The following is an 18,133-nucleotide window of genomic DNA, read 5'->3' as shown; positions in this document are numbered from 1 at the left end:
TGGGATTCCGATGTAAATCTAGTACCCTCCCCTCACTCTGAACCACTGTATATGGGGAATTGGGGGTGACATTTTGGGGAAGATGAATTTATTTCTTCTCTGATTTTCAAAGGAATTTATAGAACAGCTTAATCATTTGAAGGGATGTGCTCAAAATACAAAGGTGTACTTATCCTGACAAAATGATTTGAAATAGCCTGTCAAGGAGAAAATCCAAATTAGTGAGGGACATGGGCACAAAATGACCGTTTTTATTTTCTGCTACATAGAAAATGCAGTAGGGGCACTTTCCTGGTGGCGCAGTGGTTAAAATTCCACCTGCCAATGCAGGGGAACATGGGTTCGAGCCCTAGTCTGGGAAGATCCCACGTGCCGAGGAGCAACTAAACCCGTGTGCCACAACTGCTGAGCCTGCACTCTAGAGTCTGTGAGCCACAAGTACTGAGCCCGCGAGCCACAACTACTGAGGCCCGCACGCCTAGAGTCCATGCTCTGCAACAAGAGAAGCCACCAGAATGAGAAGGCCACGCACCGCAACGCAGAGCAGCCCCTGCTCGCCACAGCTAGAGAAAACCTGTGTGCAGCAATGAAGACCCAGTGCAGCCAAAAATAAATAAATAAATAAATTAATTAATTAAAAAAAGAAAATGCAATAGGATAGTTCATTGAGGAAAGAAAATCTTGAAAAGTCACTAATAAAAACCCTTTTGATGTTGGATTTCTCTCCATGCCCTCCTGGAGCTGGTGGCATTAGGGCTCACTACTAAAATCCACAAGATGATCTTAGATGAAACACAGTGTCTAGGCTTTGCTGGGGTGAGGTAAATGCACTGTCAAGATAACTGAACTCAAGGGCTCTGTGCTGGGAGACTACAAAGGAAATGCAGATCTCCTTTTTAGATTTAAAAAAATTTGTGTTGGAAAGAATATAAAACCCAAGTATTATTTCATTTAATATTGTACCTGACACTAACATGGAAAATGAAACTATGTAAAATTTTCAAATCACTGCATCCTAAGTACCCACTATAAAAATAATGACAGTGTAAGTGTCAACCATTAGCTGAGCTAAGGCACCAGCACTTTTCCTTTTATGTAGCTGCTGGTGAGGAACAGAGTTGAATTTCCACTTGATTCTTCCTTATCTAGCTATTTTTGCCTGCTTTTGAGGCTGCGAGCATCTATTTTGGGGACATACTTGATTGGCTTGAAAACCTATGTGTTGTAAGCTCTAGAAGTAACCTTCTCACCTCCTACCGTCCTAAGTGACGGAGACAGAGAGAGAATTTTTTCAAAGTTTCCTTGGATACTGGAATGGTAGTCAGTTCTATTAGGAAAAAATATAAAGTTTAACCTGGAAGTACCAGATTTTTGACCTTGAGAAGGAGGCTGACTTGACTCTGTTGGACCTTTTGGTTTCTCTTTTCCTGATGTAAACGTTTTTGCTAAATGTTTTGGTTCAAGTTCATCATGCTTGAGTGTATTGGGGTACTGTCTGTGGTCTTTCCTAACAGTTTTAAGGCTAGCTTCTCCACTGGAAGCTTCTCCACTGGAAGGTGCTTGATGAGCCACTAATATCTTGTCAATTGTAAGTAGTATATGAGATATACTTAATATACGTAGGACATTTAGCATAAAAAAGCACATGGCAGATGCTTGAGAAATGCTATTTGCTCTTTTTAATAACATTGGTAATGGCCTAATTAATGTCCTTTAAAATATCACTTAATAAAGTATCAGTAATCTAACCACAAAACGTTTAGGAGAAATACAGCAGCCATCTTTTACCAAGTACATTCGTGCGGGCCTTTGGGTGGGTATTTCACATCTGTCTTCTGTGGGACTCTGCCAGGTAGTTTTTATTCTCGAAGCTCATCAAAGATAATCTATCCAGAGTCCCATGCTAAGTGGGAAAGCCTGGCTGTAAACTGAGGTCTGCTGCTCCAGAAATTATATTATTTTCATCTTGAGGCAAATCAAAACTTACCCATTCTCTACAACACTAAAATATTTACAGTTCACTTTTTGCAAAAAATATTGCAGACATTTTCTGATATATTGTAAAAATGTTTAGGTATTTTTCTATTTTAAGTGTTTAATATTGTACCCTACCTTTTTCATTTGACATTAAATCAAAAGCATTCTTCCCGTTTCCTGAACAGTCTTCATAACTATCCAATTTTTAAAATCCAGTTTTTAAAGAAGCATCATTTTCTGACTAGCTGTCAAAACAGATATGTACTGTTTTCATGCACGAGTAGGGAGGGTTTGCTGGTCAGGACTGCAGTGTGTCACTGTTCCTGCCACCTCTTCCTGAAAGGGAAAGCGGACCAACTTGTTTTCCTTTTATAAAGGATCTGACTTCTTCTCAGCTCAATGTTCTCTTAGACTTAAGAACTAGAGGCGACATTATTAGGAAATCAAGCCCATTCTTCTGGACAACTGCAGAACGCCTTCCCCAAGAGCAGGACAAGTGACTTTCACACTGTGACAGTCATTTTAAGCAGAGCTGACTCTCTCCCCAGCTGCATGAGATTTGACTTATATTTTCCTTATGTAATTTCTTTGACTCAAGTGAACTTTTCTTTCTGACCACAGAGTTCCTCAAGTTTTTTTTTTTAATTTTAATTTTTTAAATTAATTTTTTAATTGAAGTATAGTTGATTTACAATGTTGTGTTAGTTTCAGGTGAACAGCATAGTCATTCAGTTATATATATGTATATGTATGTGTGTGTGTGTATATATATATATATATATATATATATATATCCTTTTTCAGATTCTTTTCCATTATAGGTTATTGCAAGATACTGAATATATAGTTCCCTGTGCTATACAGTAGGTCCTTGTTTATCTGTTTTATATATAGTAGTATGTGTCTGTTAACCCCAAACTCCTAATTTATCCCCCCCACTTTCCCCCTTTGATAATTGTAAGTTTGTTCTCTGTGTCTGTGAGTCTCCTTCTGTTTCGTAAATAAGTTCATTTGCAACATTTTTTTTAGATTCCACACATAAGTGAAATCATATGATGTTTGTTTTTCTGTGTTTGGCTTACTTCACTTAGTATGATGATCTCTAGGTCCATCCTCCTCAAGTTTTTCTTGATCTTCCCTGCTTGTTCTTTTATATGATCTAAACAGAACCCGCCTCTCAAGATCCACCAAAACTAACAGCTCTAAATCAAGGTATTCCTTCCTTCATTCTTCAGCTGCTGGGGCTACGTAGTGCAGTCTCAGCTACTGTGGTTGGGAGCTTACACCAGGTGAAGAACACAGACACTGACCAGTGACTTAAAACATTACAGCACCTTTGGAATGACTTGTATGGGGGTGTATAATGTGAGTAAAGAGTGAGAGGTTATAGAAGAACAGGCTCAAGAGAATGCTCTAGGAGTTGAGAGCAAGATTATTGATATCTCAGAGGACAGGGATGGTGTCGTGGAGAATCCTTCTTGGTCAGCTGGCACATTGCCTAACCTGCGCAGTACATGAAAATGCTCTTCCAGTCACCAAGCATTGATAAAGCAGAAGATCCATCACTACTTTTTACCAAAAAAAGAAAAAAAGAAAAAGAATGTTATGACTGACCATCTTTACCCATCACCCAGAACTTGGTATTTCTGGCAGCGTATCTCTGTAGAGGACTTTAGATGAACGATCATCTCAATACTTTCGTACCACTATTCACATAGCCTACTAATAATTTTTGTAGAAAGTAAAAGCATGGCTTCTTCTTAAGAAAGATGAAGGGTTGATGGAAGATGAAATACTTATAAAAGGTTTACCCTAAATATCTCTGGGGAAGAGACATACATTTAGATTTTGATAAAGACACAATATTTATAAGAGGGTTTATTCTGAATCAGAACATTAATGATAACAGCATTAGTAGCAGCTGTTACTTACATGATATTTATTCTGGGCCAAGCATTGTTCTCAGAGTTTTAATATATGAAGTCATCAATCCCTATAGCAAGCCTATGAGATAGGTACTATGATAGCCATTCTACAGATAAGAAAAGAAGCACAAAGAGGTTAATACACTGCCAAAGGTTTTTCAGTCAGTGAAGGGCAAAATTTCAATGCAGATTGAGGTAGTTTGTCTTTCAAGTCTGTGCTCTTAATCAGTATACTCTTGGGGTCTCTTCACAAATGTTATCTCTAATCCATAAAATAACCTTACAGGAAGTTAGTACTGTGCCTGTTTCACAGATGGCAAAAGCCATACTCAAAGCCTATAAAACTAGTGAGTGGCAAAACCGAGATTTGAAGCCAGGAGTTTAACCTGTCTTTTTTCCAACTAAGCCTCCTCGCTTGATGAATTTCACAGGAGATTAGCCTGAATTTACATGAATGTTCAACAAGTAAGAAAGAAAACATTTCTTTTTAAGTCTAAATACTGACCAGATAATGGCAGTGAAAATTCATCAATGAACGAGTGTGAGAGCCCTCTGTGTACCCAGCTTCTGATGGGAACACAGTAAAGCATTAAGACCAACATGTAAGAAATAATTGGAAAACCGTGTTTTCTGTTGAATTGGCTTTAATTACATGCAGGCATACTTCAGAGAAGGGGAAAAAAGAATGTGAGCAAGAGTTGTAAGGGGAAGATTTCCTGAGGGAGGTGGAGGTCGGGTGGAGCCTTGAAGGGTAGTAGAATTGGATGGAGCTAAAGAAAGAGGATTTGAGGTGGAAACGGAAGCAGAGTAAGTAAAGCCAGAGACCAAGCTTGGGTGTGGAGGCTTAGTGAGGACCCTGGGACACAATGTCTGTGTTGGGGAGTCTGAGAAGTGAAGTTGGATTCTTGGGCAGGAGAACAGCATTGTGAAATGGGATGAAAGCTTGTAGAGCAATGAGTGCATTTGAGGACCCGAGGGGAGAGTTTGTCTGTTAATGGAGAATCTGTCCACAGAGTGGCCAGCACACAGAGGGTAAGCAGGACTGCCCCCCATTTCCTCTGTGGTTACCCCATGTCTCAGTGACTGATCATTGAATTTCCGCATTTGTGTATTTCCCAGAGAAATGAAGGCGATCTCTTCCACCGGCTGTGGCACATCATGAATGAAATCCTGGATCTGCGGCGGCAGGTGCTTGTGGGGCATCTCACCCACGATCGGATGAAGGATGTGAAGCGCCACATCACCGCCCGCCTGGACTGGGGCAACGAGTGAGTACTGGCCGCTGAGGGGGTGGTCTCTGGTGGCTGAACACAACAGATGTGACTGCAACACAGGTGTGAGCCACTATGCAGTCCTATCTCTGGAAGACACCAGAGGAGGCTTTTCCATCTTTCCGCTTTGGGGGGCTTAGTGCAAACTCTCACTAGTAGAGTCAAGAACTGCATCCTCTAGGGCTGGTGGGGGTCCCAGGACATTGTCGGTTCTCTACTGCCCTGTGTGCTCTGACAGTGTGCAAATGCTCATGAAATACAAAGTATTCACTGGGGTCAATCAGATATGGCGTCTGCTAAAAATTCATCTTGTTTCAAGGCTTTAGGTTTGGCATGTGAATTTCCTTCTAAATATATTCCTCTTCTTTATTGTGGCAGTAGGTCGTTGGTGTAATCTGGAGGGATACGCTAATGCTAATAGCTTCTGTTAAAAGTCTTAGGACAGGTACCCTGGGTGGGAGGGGGCGTGCTCTCCTTATTGCCCTGATTCTGCCTGTGTATACATATTAGTCTCTTTGAGGAGCTACTTGGGAGAGCTCAGTAAAAAAGCTGCTCTTGACCAAGATTTACTTTTAAATAAAACTGTGAGTGACTAATCTACAATAACAGCCAAGCACTTTAAATAGTATCTCTAATCACTTAAAGCTCTGATGAAGGCTGATTGTGCTAAGTATGAATGTTAATATATGGGGGAGAAATTAGAATAAACCAGCTTTGACTATGATGTTAGTTAGGCTTGTATGGGCTTAAGTTTAAGGATGGTAAATGGTCCCTCGGTATCCTACAAGGTCATAGCCTCCCTCCGTTTCCTCTCCCCAAATCCCCATTTGCTATTTGGACCTTCAAAGGATCTTAGGGCAACAGAATAAAAGAAAAGCCGACAGAAAAAGGAAAAGGCAGTAAAATGTGCACCACAGATAAATTTGCCTCTTGCTGAATCTGGAAAAACTGATCTGAAACGAGAGTGTGCTTCCTCTAACCATAGAAAGTCGCTTTATCAGAAGCCAGTTTTGTTTCCTGCCAAGATATCACATATTACAGGTATGAAGACGTGGACCCACTAACACATTTTAAACCTCTGTCTCATCCAGAGTCCTTCTGGTATTTCGTTGAGTGAGCTGTGCCATTCATCCTTTTACCGACAGTCGGGAGAGCAGCCCTAACTCATTTATCTCAGGGAGATTTATTCCTTCTGGGGAGTCAAAAACAAGAGCAGGTTTGGAATGCAGCAAGACATTGTACTCGGAACTCTGCTTTTCTACGATGGGAGGCAAATTCCAGAGCCCTCCTTGACTTCAGTTTCCTCACTTGTCGAAGGAGTAAGTTGAGCTAGAAGAGATCCAAGGCCCCTTTCCGCTCCAGGGCAACATGATCCAAAGCACATAGCACTTCCTGAGAGAGATGATTTGCCAGCCACATGCATGGAGCCTCTGGTCTCGCTGTGTGAGATGGGGTAGCACTTTGAGGGGTAGATCTGAAGACTTTTTTTTTTTTTTTTTGCGGTACGCTGGCCTCTCACTGTTGCGGCCTCTCCCGTTGCGGAGCACAGGCTCCAGATGCGCAGGCTCAGCGGCCATGGCTCACAGGCCCAGCTGCTCCGCGGCATGTGAGATCTTCCCGGACCGGGGCACGAACCCATGTCCCCTGCATCGGCAGGCGGACTCTCAACCACTGCGCCACCAGGGAAGCCCCTGAAGACTGTTTGACCATGACTTAGGCTGCCCATCTTTCATGTGTTTTTTGTTTGTTTGTTTTGAGCAAACTTTGAGCTTTCTCTGAATTATATTGGCTCTTAGTCATTGTGCTGATCCTCCTTTAAAAGACTAGTTTGTAAATAGGAAGAAAGTTGGATGAAGTTAGCTTATCAAAAATAGCTTAGAAATATAGAGCAGGCAAGAAGATGATACTTTTTCAGTTTTAGGAAGGAAGATGATGACATAAAGAAGGGAAAGGAGGGAAAAACATTAATTATGACTGAATCATGGCTCAGTTTGGACTCATGTAAGTTCTAGCTTGTACTTTGGGCAGTTCTTTGGCTAATTTATGGTAAGTTGGTAAAACATTGATGCATGAAAGTGAGCAATATAATTTATTTAGATCATCCTCAAATTCATGAATTTTCTGAGGTCTCATTCTGTTTCCTTTGAATTTCTTTGACAGCTTATTTAAAATGACTTACAGTTTACAGATTGTGCATTTACTGTATTCCTTTAAATATAGTTTTCTTACTGAGTGGAAAAGCAAAAGTGGAAAGCAAATTCAGATAATTCTCTTGCATATTAAACTAAGTTGTTCTGCAAAATTGTCTGTCAGCATGTAGATCTCAGGATGAACATAAGTGAAAGATGTGTTCAATCTCAAGTTGTATGTCAAACCGTTGAAGAGTGGTGAAGAGAAGCCCTCTAGATGGAGGAAGCTTGGGGGGAGGGGGAGGGGGAGGAGATAACCCATCTTGTTCCCTAAAGGGGCCATCAGAAGAAGTGTTCTCACCTGGAAGCCTCGAACAGACTTAAAATAATAGCACCTGTCTCAGTTCTCCGTAGAGTCCTGTGCTGTCCTTTGATTTTCCCGTGATAATGATACAGGAGGGAGTACCCATTCATTCTTCCTTCCTGATGTCCCAAAGTAGTTCAGTGACTGAGTTAATATAAAACTAACCCCCCACCCACCCATTTCCCTTGCTGGCGTCCCATGTCCTAGGTCCTCTCCTTCCATCCTGTTCCTTCCCTCTTTGCCTCATTTCTTCTTGTTTTTTAGAGCACTGTCCTGATCCTCTTCTGTGAGCTTAGAAGCCTCACACAGTGGGAGGGTTATCCTAAGGATATACCTAGGAATTAACAGAACAAAATAGAAACATATCAAAGTCTCTTCACACAGCTAGGACGCCAGGAAGCCAGCAGAAGTTGAATAATCCAAGCCTTATGAGAGGAAAAGACTTGCAGATCACCAGCTCCTGGGGCCTGAAAGCTGAGGAAGGTTCTGGATCCCACACCTGCTCCAGAACCTCTGCTGCTGGAGTTGGTCTTAACTCAGTCATTCTGCAGTGATGTAGATCACTTGTCCTTCATGTTTCTCAGATGGTTGATGCTATGTGAATTTCTAGGTTCTCATTGACAGCCAGTATCCGTTATTCATGTTCAAACTGAGCATTTTATACCAGCTGCTCATGAGCTGCTGGCCAGTCCAGGGGTTATTTGTCCTTTGGTCAGTGCCTACCTGTGGGCCAGTCAGGTGTGGCTCGGGAAGGGGAGATGGTCAGATGACTAAACTACTTCAGCTGCCCCCTGCCCCTCCCAGAAGAAAGTATGGTAGGGCAGCTCCTCATGGAACGTGACATGGGGAAGGAGGTGAGTGCCATGATTCACATGTGGTTGTATGCAGGCACACTGCAGAGATAGGTTTGGCTCCAGACCACCGCAATAAAGCACGTTCGGCTCCAGACCACCACAATAAAGCACGTTCGGCTCCAGACCACCGCAATAAAGCACGTTCGGCTCCAGACCACCGCAATAAAGCAGGTTCGGCTCCAGACCGCCGCAATAAAGCACGTTCGGCTCCAGACCACCGCAATAAAGCAGGTTCGGCTCCAGACCGCCGCAATAAAGCAGGTTCGGCTCCAGACCGCCGCAATAAAGCACGTTCGGCTCCAGACCGCCGCAATAAAGCAGGTTCGGCTCCAGACCGCCGCAATAAAGCAGGTTCGGCTCCAGACCGCCGCAATAAAGCAGGTTCGGCTCCAGACCGCCGCAATAAAGCAGGTTCGGCTCCAGACCGCCGCAATAAAGCAGGTTCGGTTCCAGACCGCCGCAATAAAGCAGGTTCGGCTCCAGACCGCCGCAGTAAAGCACGTTCGGTTCCAGACCGCCGCGATAAAGCAGGTTCGGTTCCAGACCGCCGCGATAAAGTAGGTTCGGTTCCAGACCGCCACGATAAAGCACGTTCGGTTCCAGACCGCCGCGATAAAGCAGGTTCGGCTCCAGACTGCCGCGATAAAGCAGGTTCGGTTCCAGACCGCCGCGATAAAGCAGGTTCGGTTCCAGACCGCCGCAGTAAAGCAGGTTCGGTTCCAGACCACCACAATAAAGCGGATATTGCAATAAAGCAAGTCACAAAATTTTTTGATTCCCCAGTGCATGTAAAAGTCATGTTTACACTGTACTATAGTCTATTAATGTGCAACGGCAATATGTATTAAAAATATACATATCTTAATTTAAAAATACTCTATTACTAAAAAATGTCAAAACAATTAAGATAGTGACATCAAAGATCATTGATCCCCATAACAAATGTAATAATGAAAAAGTTTAAAATATTTTGAGAGTCACCAAAATGTGACACAGAGACATGAGGTGAACAAATGCTATTGGAAAAATGGCGCAAACAGGTGTGCTTGACACAGGGTTGCCACAAACCTTCAACTTGTAAAAAAACGTAATATCTGCAAAGTGCAGTAAAAACAAGGTATGCCTATATCCTCTTTCCTTTGCTAGATAATCTTTCCTCAGCAATACTCACCTGGTGTCTTCTGATATCTTACGTTGTAGTGCAGTGGTCCTCTCTTGGGACGGGATGGAGAATGGGGAACAGACCCTATCAGAATCCCCTGATGAGGTATAGCAAGGGGGATTTATTAGTCTGCTCAGGCTGCCATAACAAAATACCACAGGCTGGGTGGCTTAAACAACAGACATTTATTTTCTCATAATTCTGGAGGCTACTAGTCCGTGAGCAAGGTACCAGCAAATTCAGTTTCTGGTGAGTACTCTGTTGCTGGCTTGCAGATGGCTGCCTTCTTACTGTGTCCATACAAGGACAATCTCTGGAGTCTCTTCTTCTTCTAAGGACACCAGTCCTGTTGGATTAGGGCCTCACTCAAATGACCTCACTTAACCTATATTATCTCCTTATAGTCCCTCTTTTCAAATATAGTCATATTGGGGTTAAGGCTTCAACATACAAATTTTGGGAGGACACAGTTCAGAAACTAACAGGGAGACATGGGCATTTTGAAAATGAATTACCGAGTTTGTGCTTTGAAAGTTCAACAAAAATTAGAGAATGGGAGTGTGATTTTTAAGTTTGTTAAAGAGAAACATAAGTGAAGAAAAGTGAGAAACTGTTTTAGTATCTAAAAGCCAAGTCCTACCGTCAAGAGGGCCACAGTCTTGTAATCTTAAAACCAACAATCCCTCAGGGTGGCTGGGGAAGTACCTGGCTTGAAGTATGTGCTGAATTGATAACAGGTTTTTACTTATGAAACCTCTAATGAGGTTTTGGGCAGGTCACAGAATTTTAGGATTTTTTTTTTAACATCTTTATTGGGGTATAATTGCTTTACAATGGTGTGTTAGTTTCTGCTTTATAACAAAGTGAATCAGTTATACATATACATATGTTCCCATATCTCTTCCATCTTGCGTCTCCCTCCCTCCCACCCTCCCTATCCCACCCCTCCAGGCGGTCACAAAGCACCGAGCCGATATCCCTGTGCCATGCGGCTGCTTCCCACTAGCTATCTACCTTATGTTTGTTAGTGTGTATATGTCCATGACTCTCTCTCGCCCTGTCACAGCTCACCCTTCCCCCTCCCCATATCCTCAAGTCCATTCTCCAGTAGGTCTGTGTCTTTATTCCTGTCTTACCCCTAGGTTCTTCATGACATTTTTTTTTCTTAAATTCCATACATATGTGTTAGCATACGGTATTTGTCTTTTTCTTTCTGACTTACTTCACTCTGTATGACAGACTCTGGGTCCACCCACCTCATTACAAATAGCTCAATTTCGTTTCTTTTTATGGCTGAGTAATATTCCATTGTATATATGTGCCACATCTTCTTTATCCATTCATCCGATGATGGGCACTTAGGTTGTTTCCATCTCCGGGCTATTGTAAATAGAGCTGCAATGAACATTTTAGTACATGACTCTTTTTGAATTATGGTTTTCTCAGGGTATATGCCCAGTAGTGAGATTGCTGGGTCATATGGTAGTTCTATTTGTAGTTTTTTAAGGAACCTCCATACTGTTCTCCATAGTGGCTGAACCAATTCACATTCCCACCAGCAGTGCAAGAGGGTTCCCTTTTCTCCACACCCTCTCCAGCATTGATTGTTTCTAGATTTTTTGATGATGGCCATTCTGACCGGTGTGAGGTGATATCTCATTGTAGTTTTGATTTGCATTTCTCTAATGATTAATGATGTTGAGCATTCTTTCATGTGTTTGTTGGCAGTCTGTATATCTTCTTTGGAGAAATGTCTATTTAGGTCTTCTGCCCATTTTTGGATTGGGTTGTTTGTTTTTCTTTTATTGAGCTGCATGAGCTGCTTGTAAATTTTGGACATTAGTCCTTTGTCAGTTGCTTCATTTGCAAATATTTTCTCCCATTCTGAGGGTTGTCTTTTGGTCTTGTTTATGGTTTCCTTTGCTGTGCAAAAGCTTTGCAGTTTCATTAGGTCCCATTTGTTTATTTTTGTTTTTATTTCCATTACTCTACGAGGTGGGTCAGAAAGGATCTTGCTGTGATTTATGTCATAGAGTGTTCTGCCTATGTTTTCCTCTAAGAGTTTGATAGTTTCTGGCCTTACATTTAGGTCTTTAATCCATTTTGAGCTTATTTTTGTGTATGATGTTAGGGAGTGATCTAATCTCATACTTTTACATGTACCTGTCCAGTTTTCCCAGCACCACTTATTGAAGAGGCTGTCCTTTCTCCACTGTACATTCCTGCCACCTTTATCAAAGATAAGGTATCCATATGTGTGTGGGTTTATCTCTGGGCTTTCTATCCTGTTCCATTGATCTATCTTTCTGTTTTTGTGCCAGTACTATACTGTCTTGATTACTGTAGCTTTGTAGTATAGTCTGAAGTCAGGGAGCCTGATTCCTCCAGCTCCTTTTTTCGTTCTCAAGATTGCTTTGGCGATTCGGGGTATTTTGTTTTTCCATACAAATTGCAAAATTTTTTGTTCTAGTTCTGTGAAAAATGCCAGTGGTAGTTTGATAGGGATTGCATTGAATCTATAGATTGCTTTGGGTAGTAGAGTCATTTTCACAATGTTGATTCTTCCAATCCAAGAACATGGTATATCTCTCCATCTATTTTAGGATATTTTTAAAATACAAAAGTGAGAAGGCTTTGGTTGTATGATTGGAAATGCCATGCAGGAAGGCTTCCGTATTAGAGAGACTAATGATGTGGAAGGGATGTAGAGCAAAATATCCTCAGAGAATTAAGTGTGTGACCCGGAGTGGGATAATTGAGGGGAGTCTGGTAGAGAGACATCATGAAGCCTTTGGGATAGTTGTGATGGTTACGGAGATGAGTAGAATTATACAGCCTTGACATCAGTGTAGTAAGGTGGATGCCTGGAGAGGAGTAGGTTATCAAGGTCACTAGAGGGAAACTGGCAAGATTATACTCATTTTCCTCTGTCCATGGTAAGACATCACAAATCTGATACCATACTTGGTCCCACTGAGGCTGGATATAACGTTAGAATATTTCTTAGCATAGTAATTCACGTATCAGTCACAATGAAACCTGACGTAAGAGATTAAGCCATTTTTGCTACCCCAGGCGTAGACCTATGCTGTCCTAATTTCTGTCCCCTGCCTTTACTGAGTTTCTCCTAATGACTGACCCCGGAACTTGCTATGAATAAGGACCATGCACGTGTTGCCAGAGATTCCCATTATTAATGTGTTAGCTCTGGATATAACTAGGAATTTTGGTGCCAGGTCAAATCCTAAAGGCTACATTTCCCTCTCCTCAACTCTGTTTCTAGAACAAAATTATGTCTATCTCTAGTTTCCACCCCAGTACAAGGAGGAAGAGTTTCTGTGGTAATAGCTTGTAGGGTGCTAAAGTTTCCCCACCATAGAGTACCGAGTGGCAGGAGTGCTCCACCAAGAGTGCCAGCCCATTCCTACCCGACCCCATTTACTTGCCTTTGTCATCTTCTGTTTCTCAAGTTATGACCAGTGTTCAGCCTAGTCACTTACTCCAATCACAGTGAGAGGTTAATATAAGGTAAAAAATATGGGTGAGAGAAGCATGGTGGGTGATATATCGAATGTTAGGGTGATACAGTAAAGATAATTGTTTTTTTAATTTATTTTATTTTATTTTATTTTTGGGGGGGGGTACACGGGCCTCTCACTGTTGTGGCCTCTCCCGTTGCGGAGCACAGGCTCTGGACGCGCAGGCTCAGCGGCCATGGCTCACAGGCCCAGCCGCTCCGCGGCATGTGGGATCTTCCTGGACCGGGGCACGAACCCGTGTCCCCTGCATTGGCAGGCGGACTCTCAACCACTGCGCCACCAGGGAAGCCCAAAGATAATTATTTTTAATATATCCTATCAAGGTAACTCTTCCGCCAAATGTTTGCAATCTGTTTTCTAGACAACTGGGACTGGACCTGGTGCCTAGGAAAGAGTACGCGATGGTGGATCCAGAGGACATCAGCATTACTGAGCTCTACCGATTGGTAGGTATAGGAATCCTTGGCTCACAGCCTCACTGCTAATTTTGTGGTTTCCATGACACTCTTCATACTTGCTTGATTTTGTAAGAACAGGATGTTCCCGGTTTAATTTGGAGCAAGTAAAGAGAATTGAGAGCTGAGGTGACCATGCCCCAAGTACAAAACTGAGATAATTTACCCACCTCAGAATGCCCTGACGTTCCTACTGAGCCCTCAATGCCCAGGCACTAGGAAGTAAAGACAAAGAAGTTTTAAGTTTTATTTTGCAAATCTTTGTACTTTGCCTAGTCTAGTGAAATCTTTGTATTTTGCCTAGTCTAGTGGAATGGTTACAAGTCATACATATTTATCTGTTCTGTTTCAGGATATTGTTGTGACTAATGGTTTCCAGTTAGTGCTCACCAATATGTTAGCTCCCCTCCCTGCCCTGCTATCACTGTATGCACAGACTCCTGAAAGTATCCCTTCCTTGGTCTCCAAATGCTAGACTTATCCCCCACCTCTCCCAAACCCCAGGCCATCCCTAAGTGCTGAAACTTGTTAATAATCCTGAGATATTTGGTCATCTTGCCCATCGTGGCCTCACCCATGACTTGAGTTTTTTGTCTAGTTACATGGTAGGTTGAAGTTCAGTTATTTACTTGGCATCTAGGTTCCCCGAATCTGGTCCCATCTGCCTTGTATTTTTTTTTTTTTTTTGGCTGCATTGGGTTTTCATTGCTGTGCGCAGGCTTTCTCTAGTTGCGGTGAGCGGGGGCTACTCTTCGTTGCGGTGTGTGGGCTTCTCGTTGCGGTGCTCTTGTTGCAGAGCACGGGCTCTAGGCACATGGGCTTCAATAGTTGCAACACGCGGGCTCAGTAGTTGTGACTCACGGGCTCTAGAATGCAGGCTCGGTAGTTGCGGCACACAGGCTTAGTAGCTCCGCAGCATGTGGGATCATCCCGAACCTCTAGAGTGCAGGCTCGGTAGTTGTGGTGCATGGGCTTAGTAGCTCCGCAGCATGTGGGATCTTCCCGAACCAGGGCTCGAACCTGTGTCCCCTGCATTGGCAGGCGGATTCTTAACCACTGCCCCACCAGGGAAGTCTCTAGCCTCGTATTCTTTATTTTTCTTTGCGGTACACGGGCCTCTTGTTGTGGCCTCTCCCGTTGTGGAGCACAGGCTCCGGACGCGCAGGCTCAGCGGCCATGGCTCACAGACCCAGCCGCTCTGCGGCATGTGGGATCTTCCCGGACCAGAGCACAAACCCGTGTCCCCTGCATCGGCAGGCGGACTCTCAACCACTGCGCCACCAGGGAAGCCCCCGTAGCCTCGTATTCTTAATATTTGTATAAAGTTTTACCTAATCTCTAGATACTCACTGAGCTATTTTAAAACCTCAAATCAAAGAAGCCAGTATCCCAGGCGTTTCTTTGCTTTGCTCTAGTTACCACTGCATCTTACCCCACGTTCCAAGGAGGAGTGACTGTGGAAAATAGCCGACTCCTTTTTGGAACATCCTACCTCTCTGGGGATAGCTTCCCAAGCTTAGAGTATTCTTCATAGAATTGCAGATTATTCTTCACCTGAAATTATCTGAAAAATGTGGTGGAAAAAATCATCAGTAAACCCATCAGGTGTATGTCTGATTTGAGAAAGCAGTTCTTAATACCGCTTTCAGTTTTCCCCTTCATCATCAATCTGTTCAGATTATCTACAGCTCATTATTTCCATTGGACTAAATTCCGTTTCTGTGGAGAATTTCCTTTGCTTTACGTTGAGCTTCTTGAGGGTGATGTTTCATGCTGCACCCCTCTGTGGCATCAGTGCTAAGCAGGGTATCAGGCCCAGAGCAAAAACACAGTTGAAGGTTGGTTGGAGGGAGGAGGGCAGAGATGGAGGAAGGGCACACAAGGAGAATATTCGCAGTAAAAGTCACCACTAACTCTTAGCTTATGCAACAAACAAAATCTCTAGAATTGATTTGTCAGCGACATCCTCTAATGGGACATTTTTATTATAGTTTATTTAACTGTTGGGCATCAGATTTTGTCTCTCACTTTTGTTTTAATCTCTCACTCAATTTGAAGTTTCTTCAGAGTGGGCACCGTGTCCTATATTGATACTTCCTCTGTTATGTCCAACATAATCTCGTTCAGTGATTTGCACTTAATAAGCAATCACTTAATGATTTTGATGTTACTACGGTATTATGAGAAGACTATGGACATAGATCCAAAAAACTAGGTTTAAATTTCATCTCTTCCTTCCACCAGCTCTCTGATCTTGGACTTACTGCTAAATCTTTCAGAGCTTCAGTTTCTTAGTCTATTAAATGGAAAAATAATTCTAACCATGTTTGTTAGGAAGGTTAAATAAGAAATGCATGTAAAATGCCTTTCCTTGACAGACAATGTTTGCAAAGCACCTAAGCATTCAGTCAGTTTTCATTCCTTTGTCATCTTTATTTCATCCTCATTAAGGAGGTAAGATGGCAAGAATAATGGCAGCCTTATGTGCTAAATCTTAAGATTAGATTTGGCTGTGTTCAATGAAATAAGTAAATAATAGAAGCTTAGACATGATGGAAATTATTTCTCCTTTACAGTATGCAAGCCCAGAGGCAGGAAGTCCTGGGCTTGTTTGTGGTTTCATGGTGTCAGAAGCAAAAAAGGCTCCATCATCAAGGATACTTCAAAGTACACCATAGCTGCAAGAACTCTAGCCATGACCTTGCTCTCCAGCTTTAAGAAGGAGAAAGATTTCTCTCAGTTGACTCAACTATTTTAATGAGCCTTCCTGGAACTACCACACAATACTTGCACTCACATTTCATTGGCCAGAACACAGTCACATCCCCATATTTAGCTAGGGATGTCAAATATTTGAGAAGCAACTAACAGTGTCTGTCACAAATATGTTTTATTTTCCCAAGTTTGATTTTGTATGCATGTGATTTTATCTCTCTTCTTTTTACTTAATGTCATATGTGGGATGGGAAATTTATTTCATCTCTTTGAACATTCCGATTTGTTAGTTGTGGCTGTTGGGAGTGTTATATTGATAAGATTCTGGGGTCTCTTCCAGGCTGTGATCGATTAGCAATGACTGCCATTGGAGGGGGTTTTTCATATTTTATAGCTCAGAACCTAGTCCACAGTCTTCATTTGACAGATGAGGAAAATAAAACACTGTAATTTTACATGAAATTGTAATTTCTCCTCCGTAGCGATTGCATTTTACTGCTTCTAAAGCAAAGACAATAGCCCAAGAGAACCCCAAATGATTATAAGCTTCAGAAGGACATGTTTTTTCTTTAAGGCAGCTTCAAGTTCCTATTTATGTCCTGGCCCAGCAGTAATCACGTTCTCTGTAGCACTGGCCCTTTTCTCTATGCAACCTAAACGTGACTGATTGTATTGACTTCGCCAGGCGGAGTTGGCAGGCACCACGACCAATCCCTTATGGCGAAGGTGGGAGTGGGGTGGTGATTTATTGTCACTCCTAGATCAAGGATCATGGCGTGGAGGTAAAATGCCCCAACACAGGATGCTGGATTAATTGTTGCCACTTCTCTTTCTTCACTATGTCTTCTCCCCGTGATATTTGAAACACAGGTGTTTGCATCTTACACACTCCCTACTGCATCATTAGGAAAAAAATGTCTTGTTTTGGGTTTTTGATAGTCCTGTTAGCAGATCTTTCTCACCTGATTTTGTTCATCTAAGCAGTAAAATGCGCTAAACCTCACCGTGTTGACATACGTCCCGTTGGAACATACCGTTTACTGCCAACAACCAGAGCTCAATCCTTCTGTAGTAAAGAGGACTTTATTGGCTGGGTTCTCTGGTTGTTTGGGCATGAGGAGTATCTTTTTAGGAACCTTTCTTGGTTTTAATAAGATCAGGTTGGCTGCTTGCTTTGTGATACTTAGTGGGTAGGCCAGTGGTTCTCCAACAGAGAACAGGGTACATTTGGCAATGTCCGGAGACATTTTTGGTTGTCACAATTGGGGATGGTGGGGAGTGGGGAGAGGTACTACTGGTATCTGGAGAGTAGATGCCAGAAAAAGACGTTAAACATCCTACCAAGCCCAGGACAGCCCCACGACAGAGAAATTACCAGCCCAAATTGTCAGTAGTGCTGAAGGTGCGAACCCTGGTGTGGACCATTCACCCAGTAATTAATGCATTAGTGAGGGTTAATGATTTGTATCACTTTAATGAATCTTCGGAATGCATCTGTTTCTTTTCCTAATCAAAAGTCTAGTTAAACTGTGAGCACATGTAGAGTCACTGCTAGGTGCCTTTGTAACCATACATTATTTCAGAGATGGATTTTTGTCTATGTGTTATAACTACCAAATCACAGTTCTTGAAGTGTGGACACACCTTTTAAATTTTGCTACTGCAATAATATATTCACAGAGAGATTTTTTAGCAGTTCCCGAAAGTAGTGAATTACCAAAAGATAAACAAGACATCCTAAC

General features: G+C 42.4%; 1 protein-coding gene across 3 annotated transcripts in view; it reads left to right on the top strand.

Moving 5' to 3' along the window:
* The window catches only part of DOCK4 (dedicator of cytokinesis 4), a 485,013-nt gene that overhangs the window by 214,644 nt on the left and 252,236 nt on the right, over positions 1-18,133 (top strand). Inside the window, exons 1-3 of one of the 3 annotated variants that reach the window (XM_079931088.1) lie at positions 1,557-1,588; positions 5,022-5,170; positions 13,583-13,667. In XM_079931088.1, coding sequence (XP_079787214.1) covers positions 5,061-5,170; positions 13,583-13,667 — 195 coding nt within the window. In that variant the 5' untranslated portion in view covers positions 1,557-1,588; positions 5,022-5,060. Of the gene's footprint in view, positions 1-1,556; positions 1,589-3,019; positions 3,343-5,021; positions 5,171-13,582; positions 13,668-18,133 lie in introns of those variants that run through there. The other 2 variants (XM_079931087.1, XM_079931089.1) reach the window with 2 other exon arrangements.

The sequence above is a fragment of the Stenella coeruleoalba genome (assembly GCF_951394435.1).
Source record: "Stenella coeruleoalba genome assembly, chromosome: 9".
Taxonomy (NCBI): domain Eukaryota; kingdom Metazoa; phylum Chordata; class Mammalia; order Artiodactyla; family Delphinidae; genus Stenella; species Stenella coeruleoalba.
The sequence above is the reverse complement of the archived record's forward strand: the minus strand, read 5'-3'. Positions and strand labels throughout refer to the sequence as shown.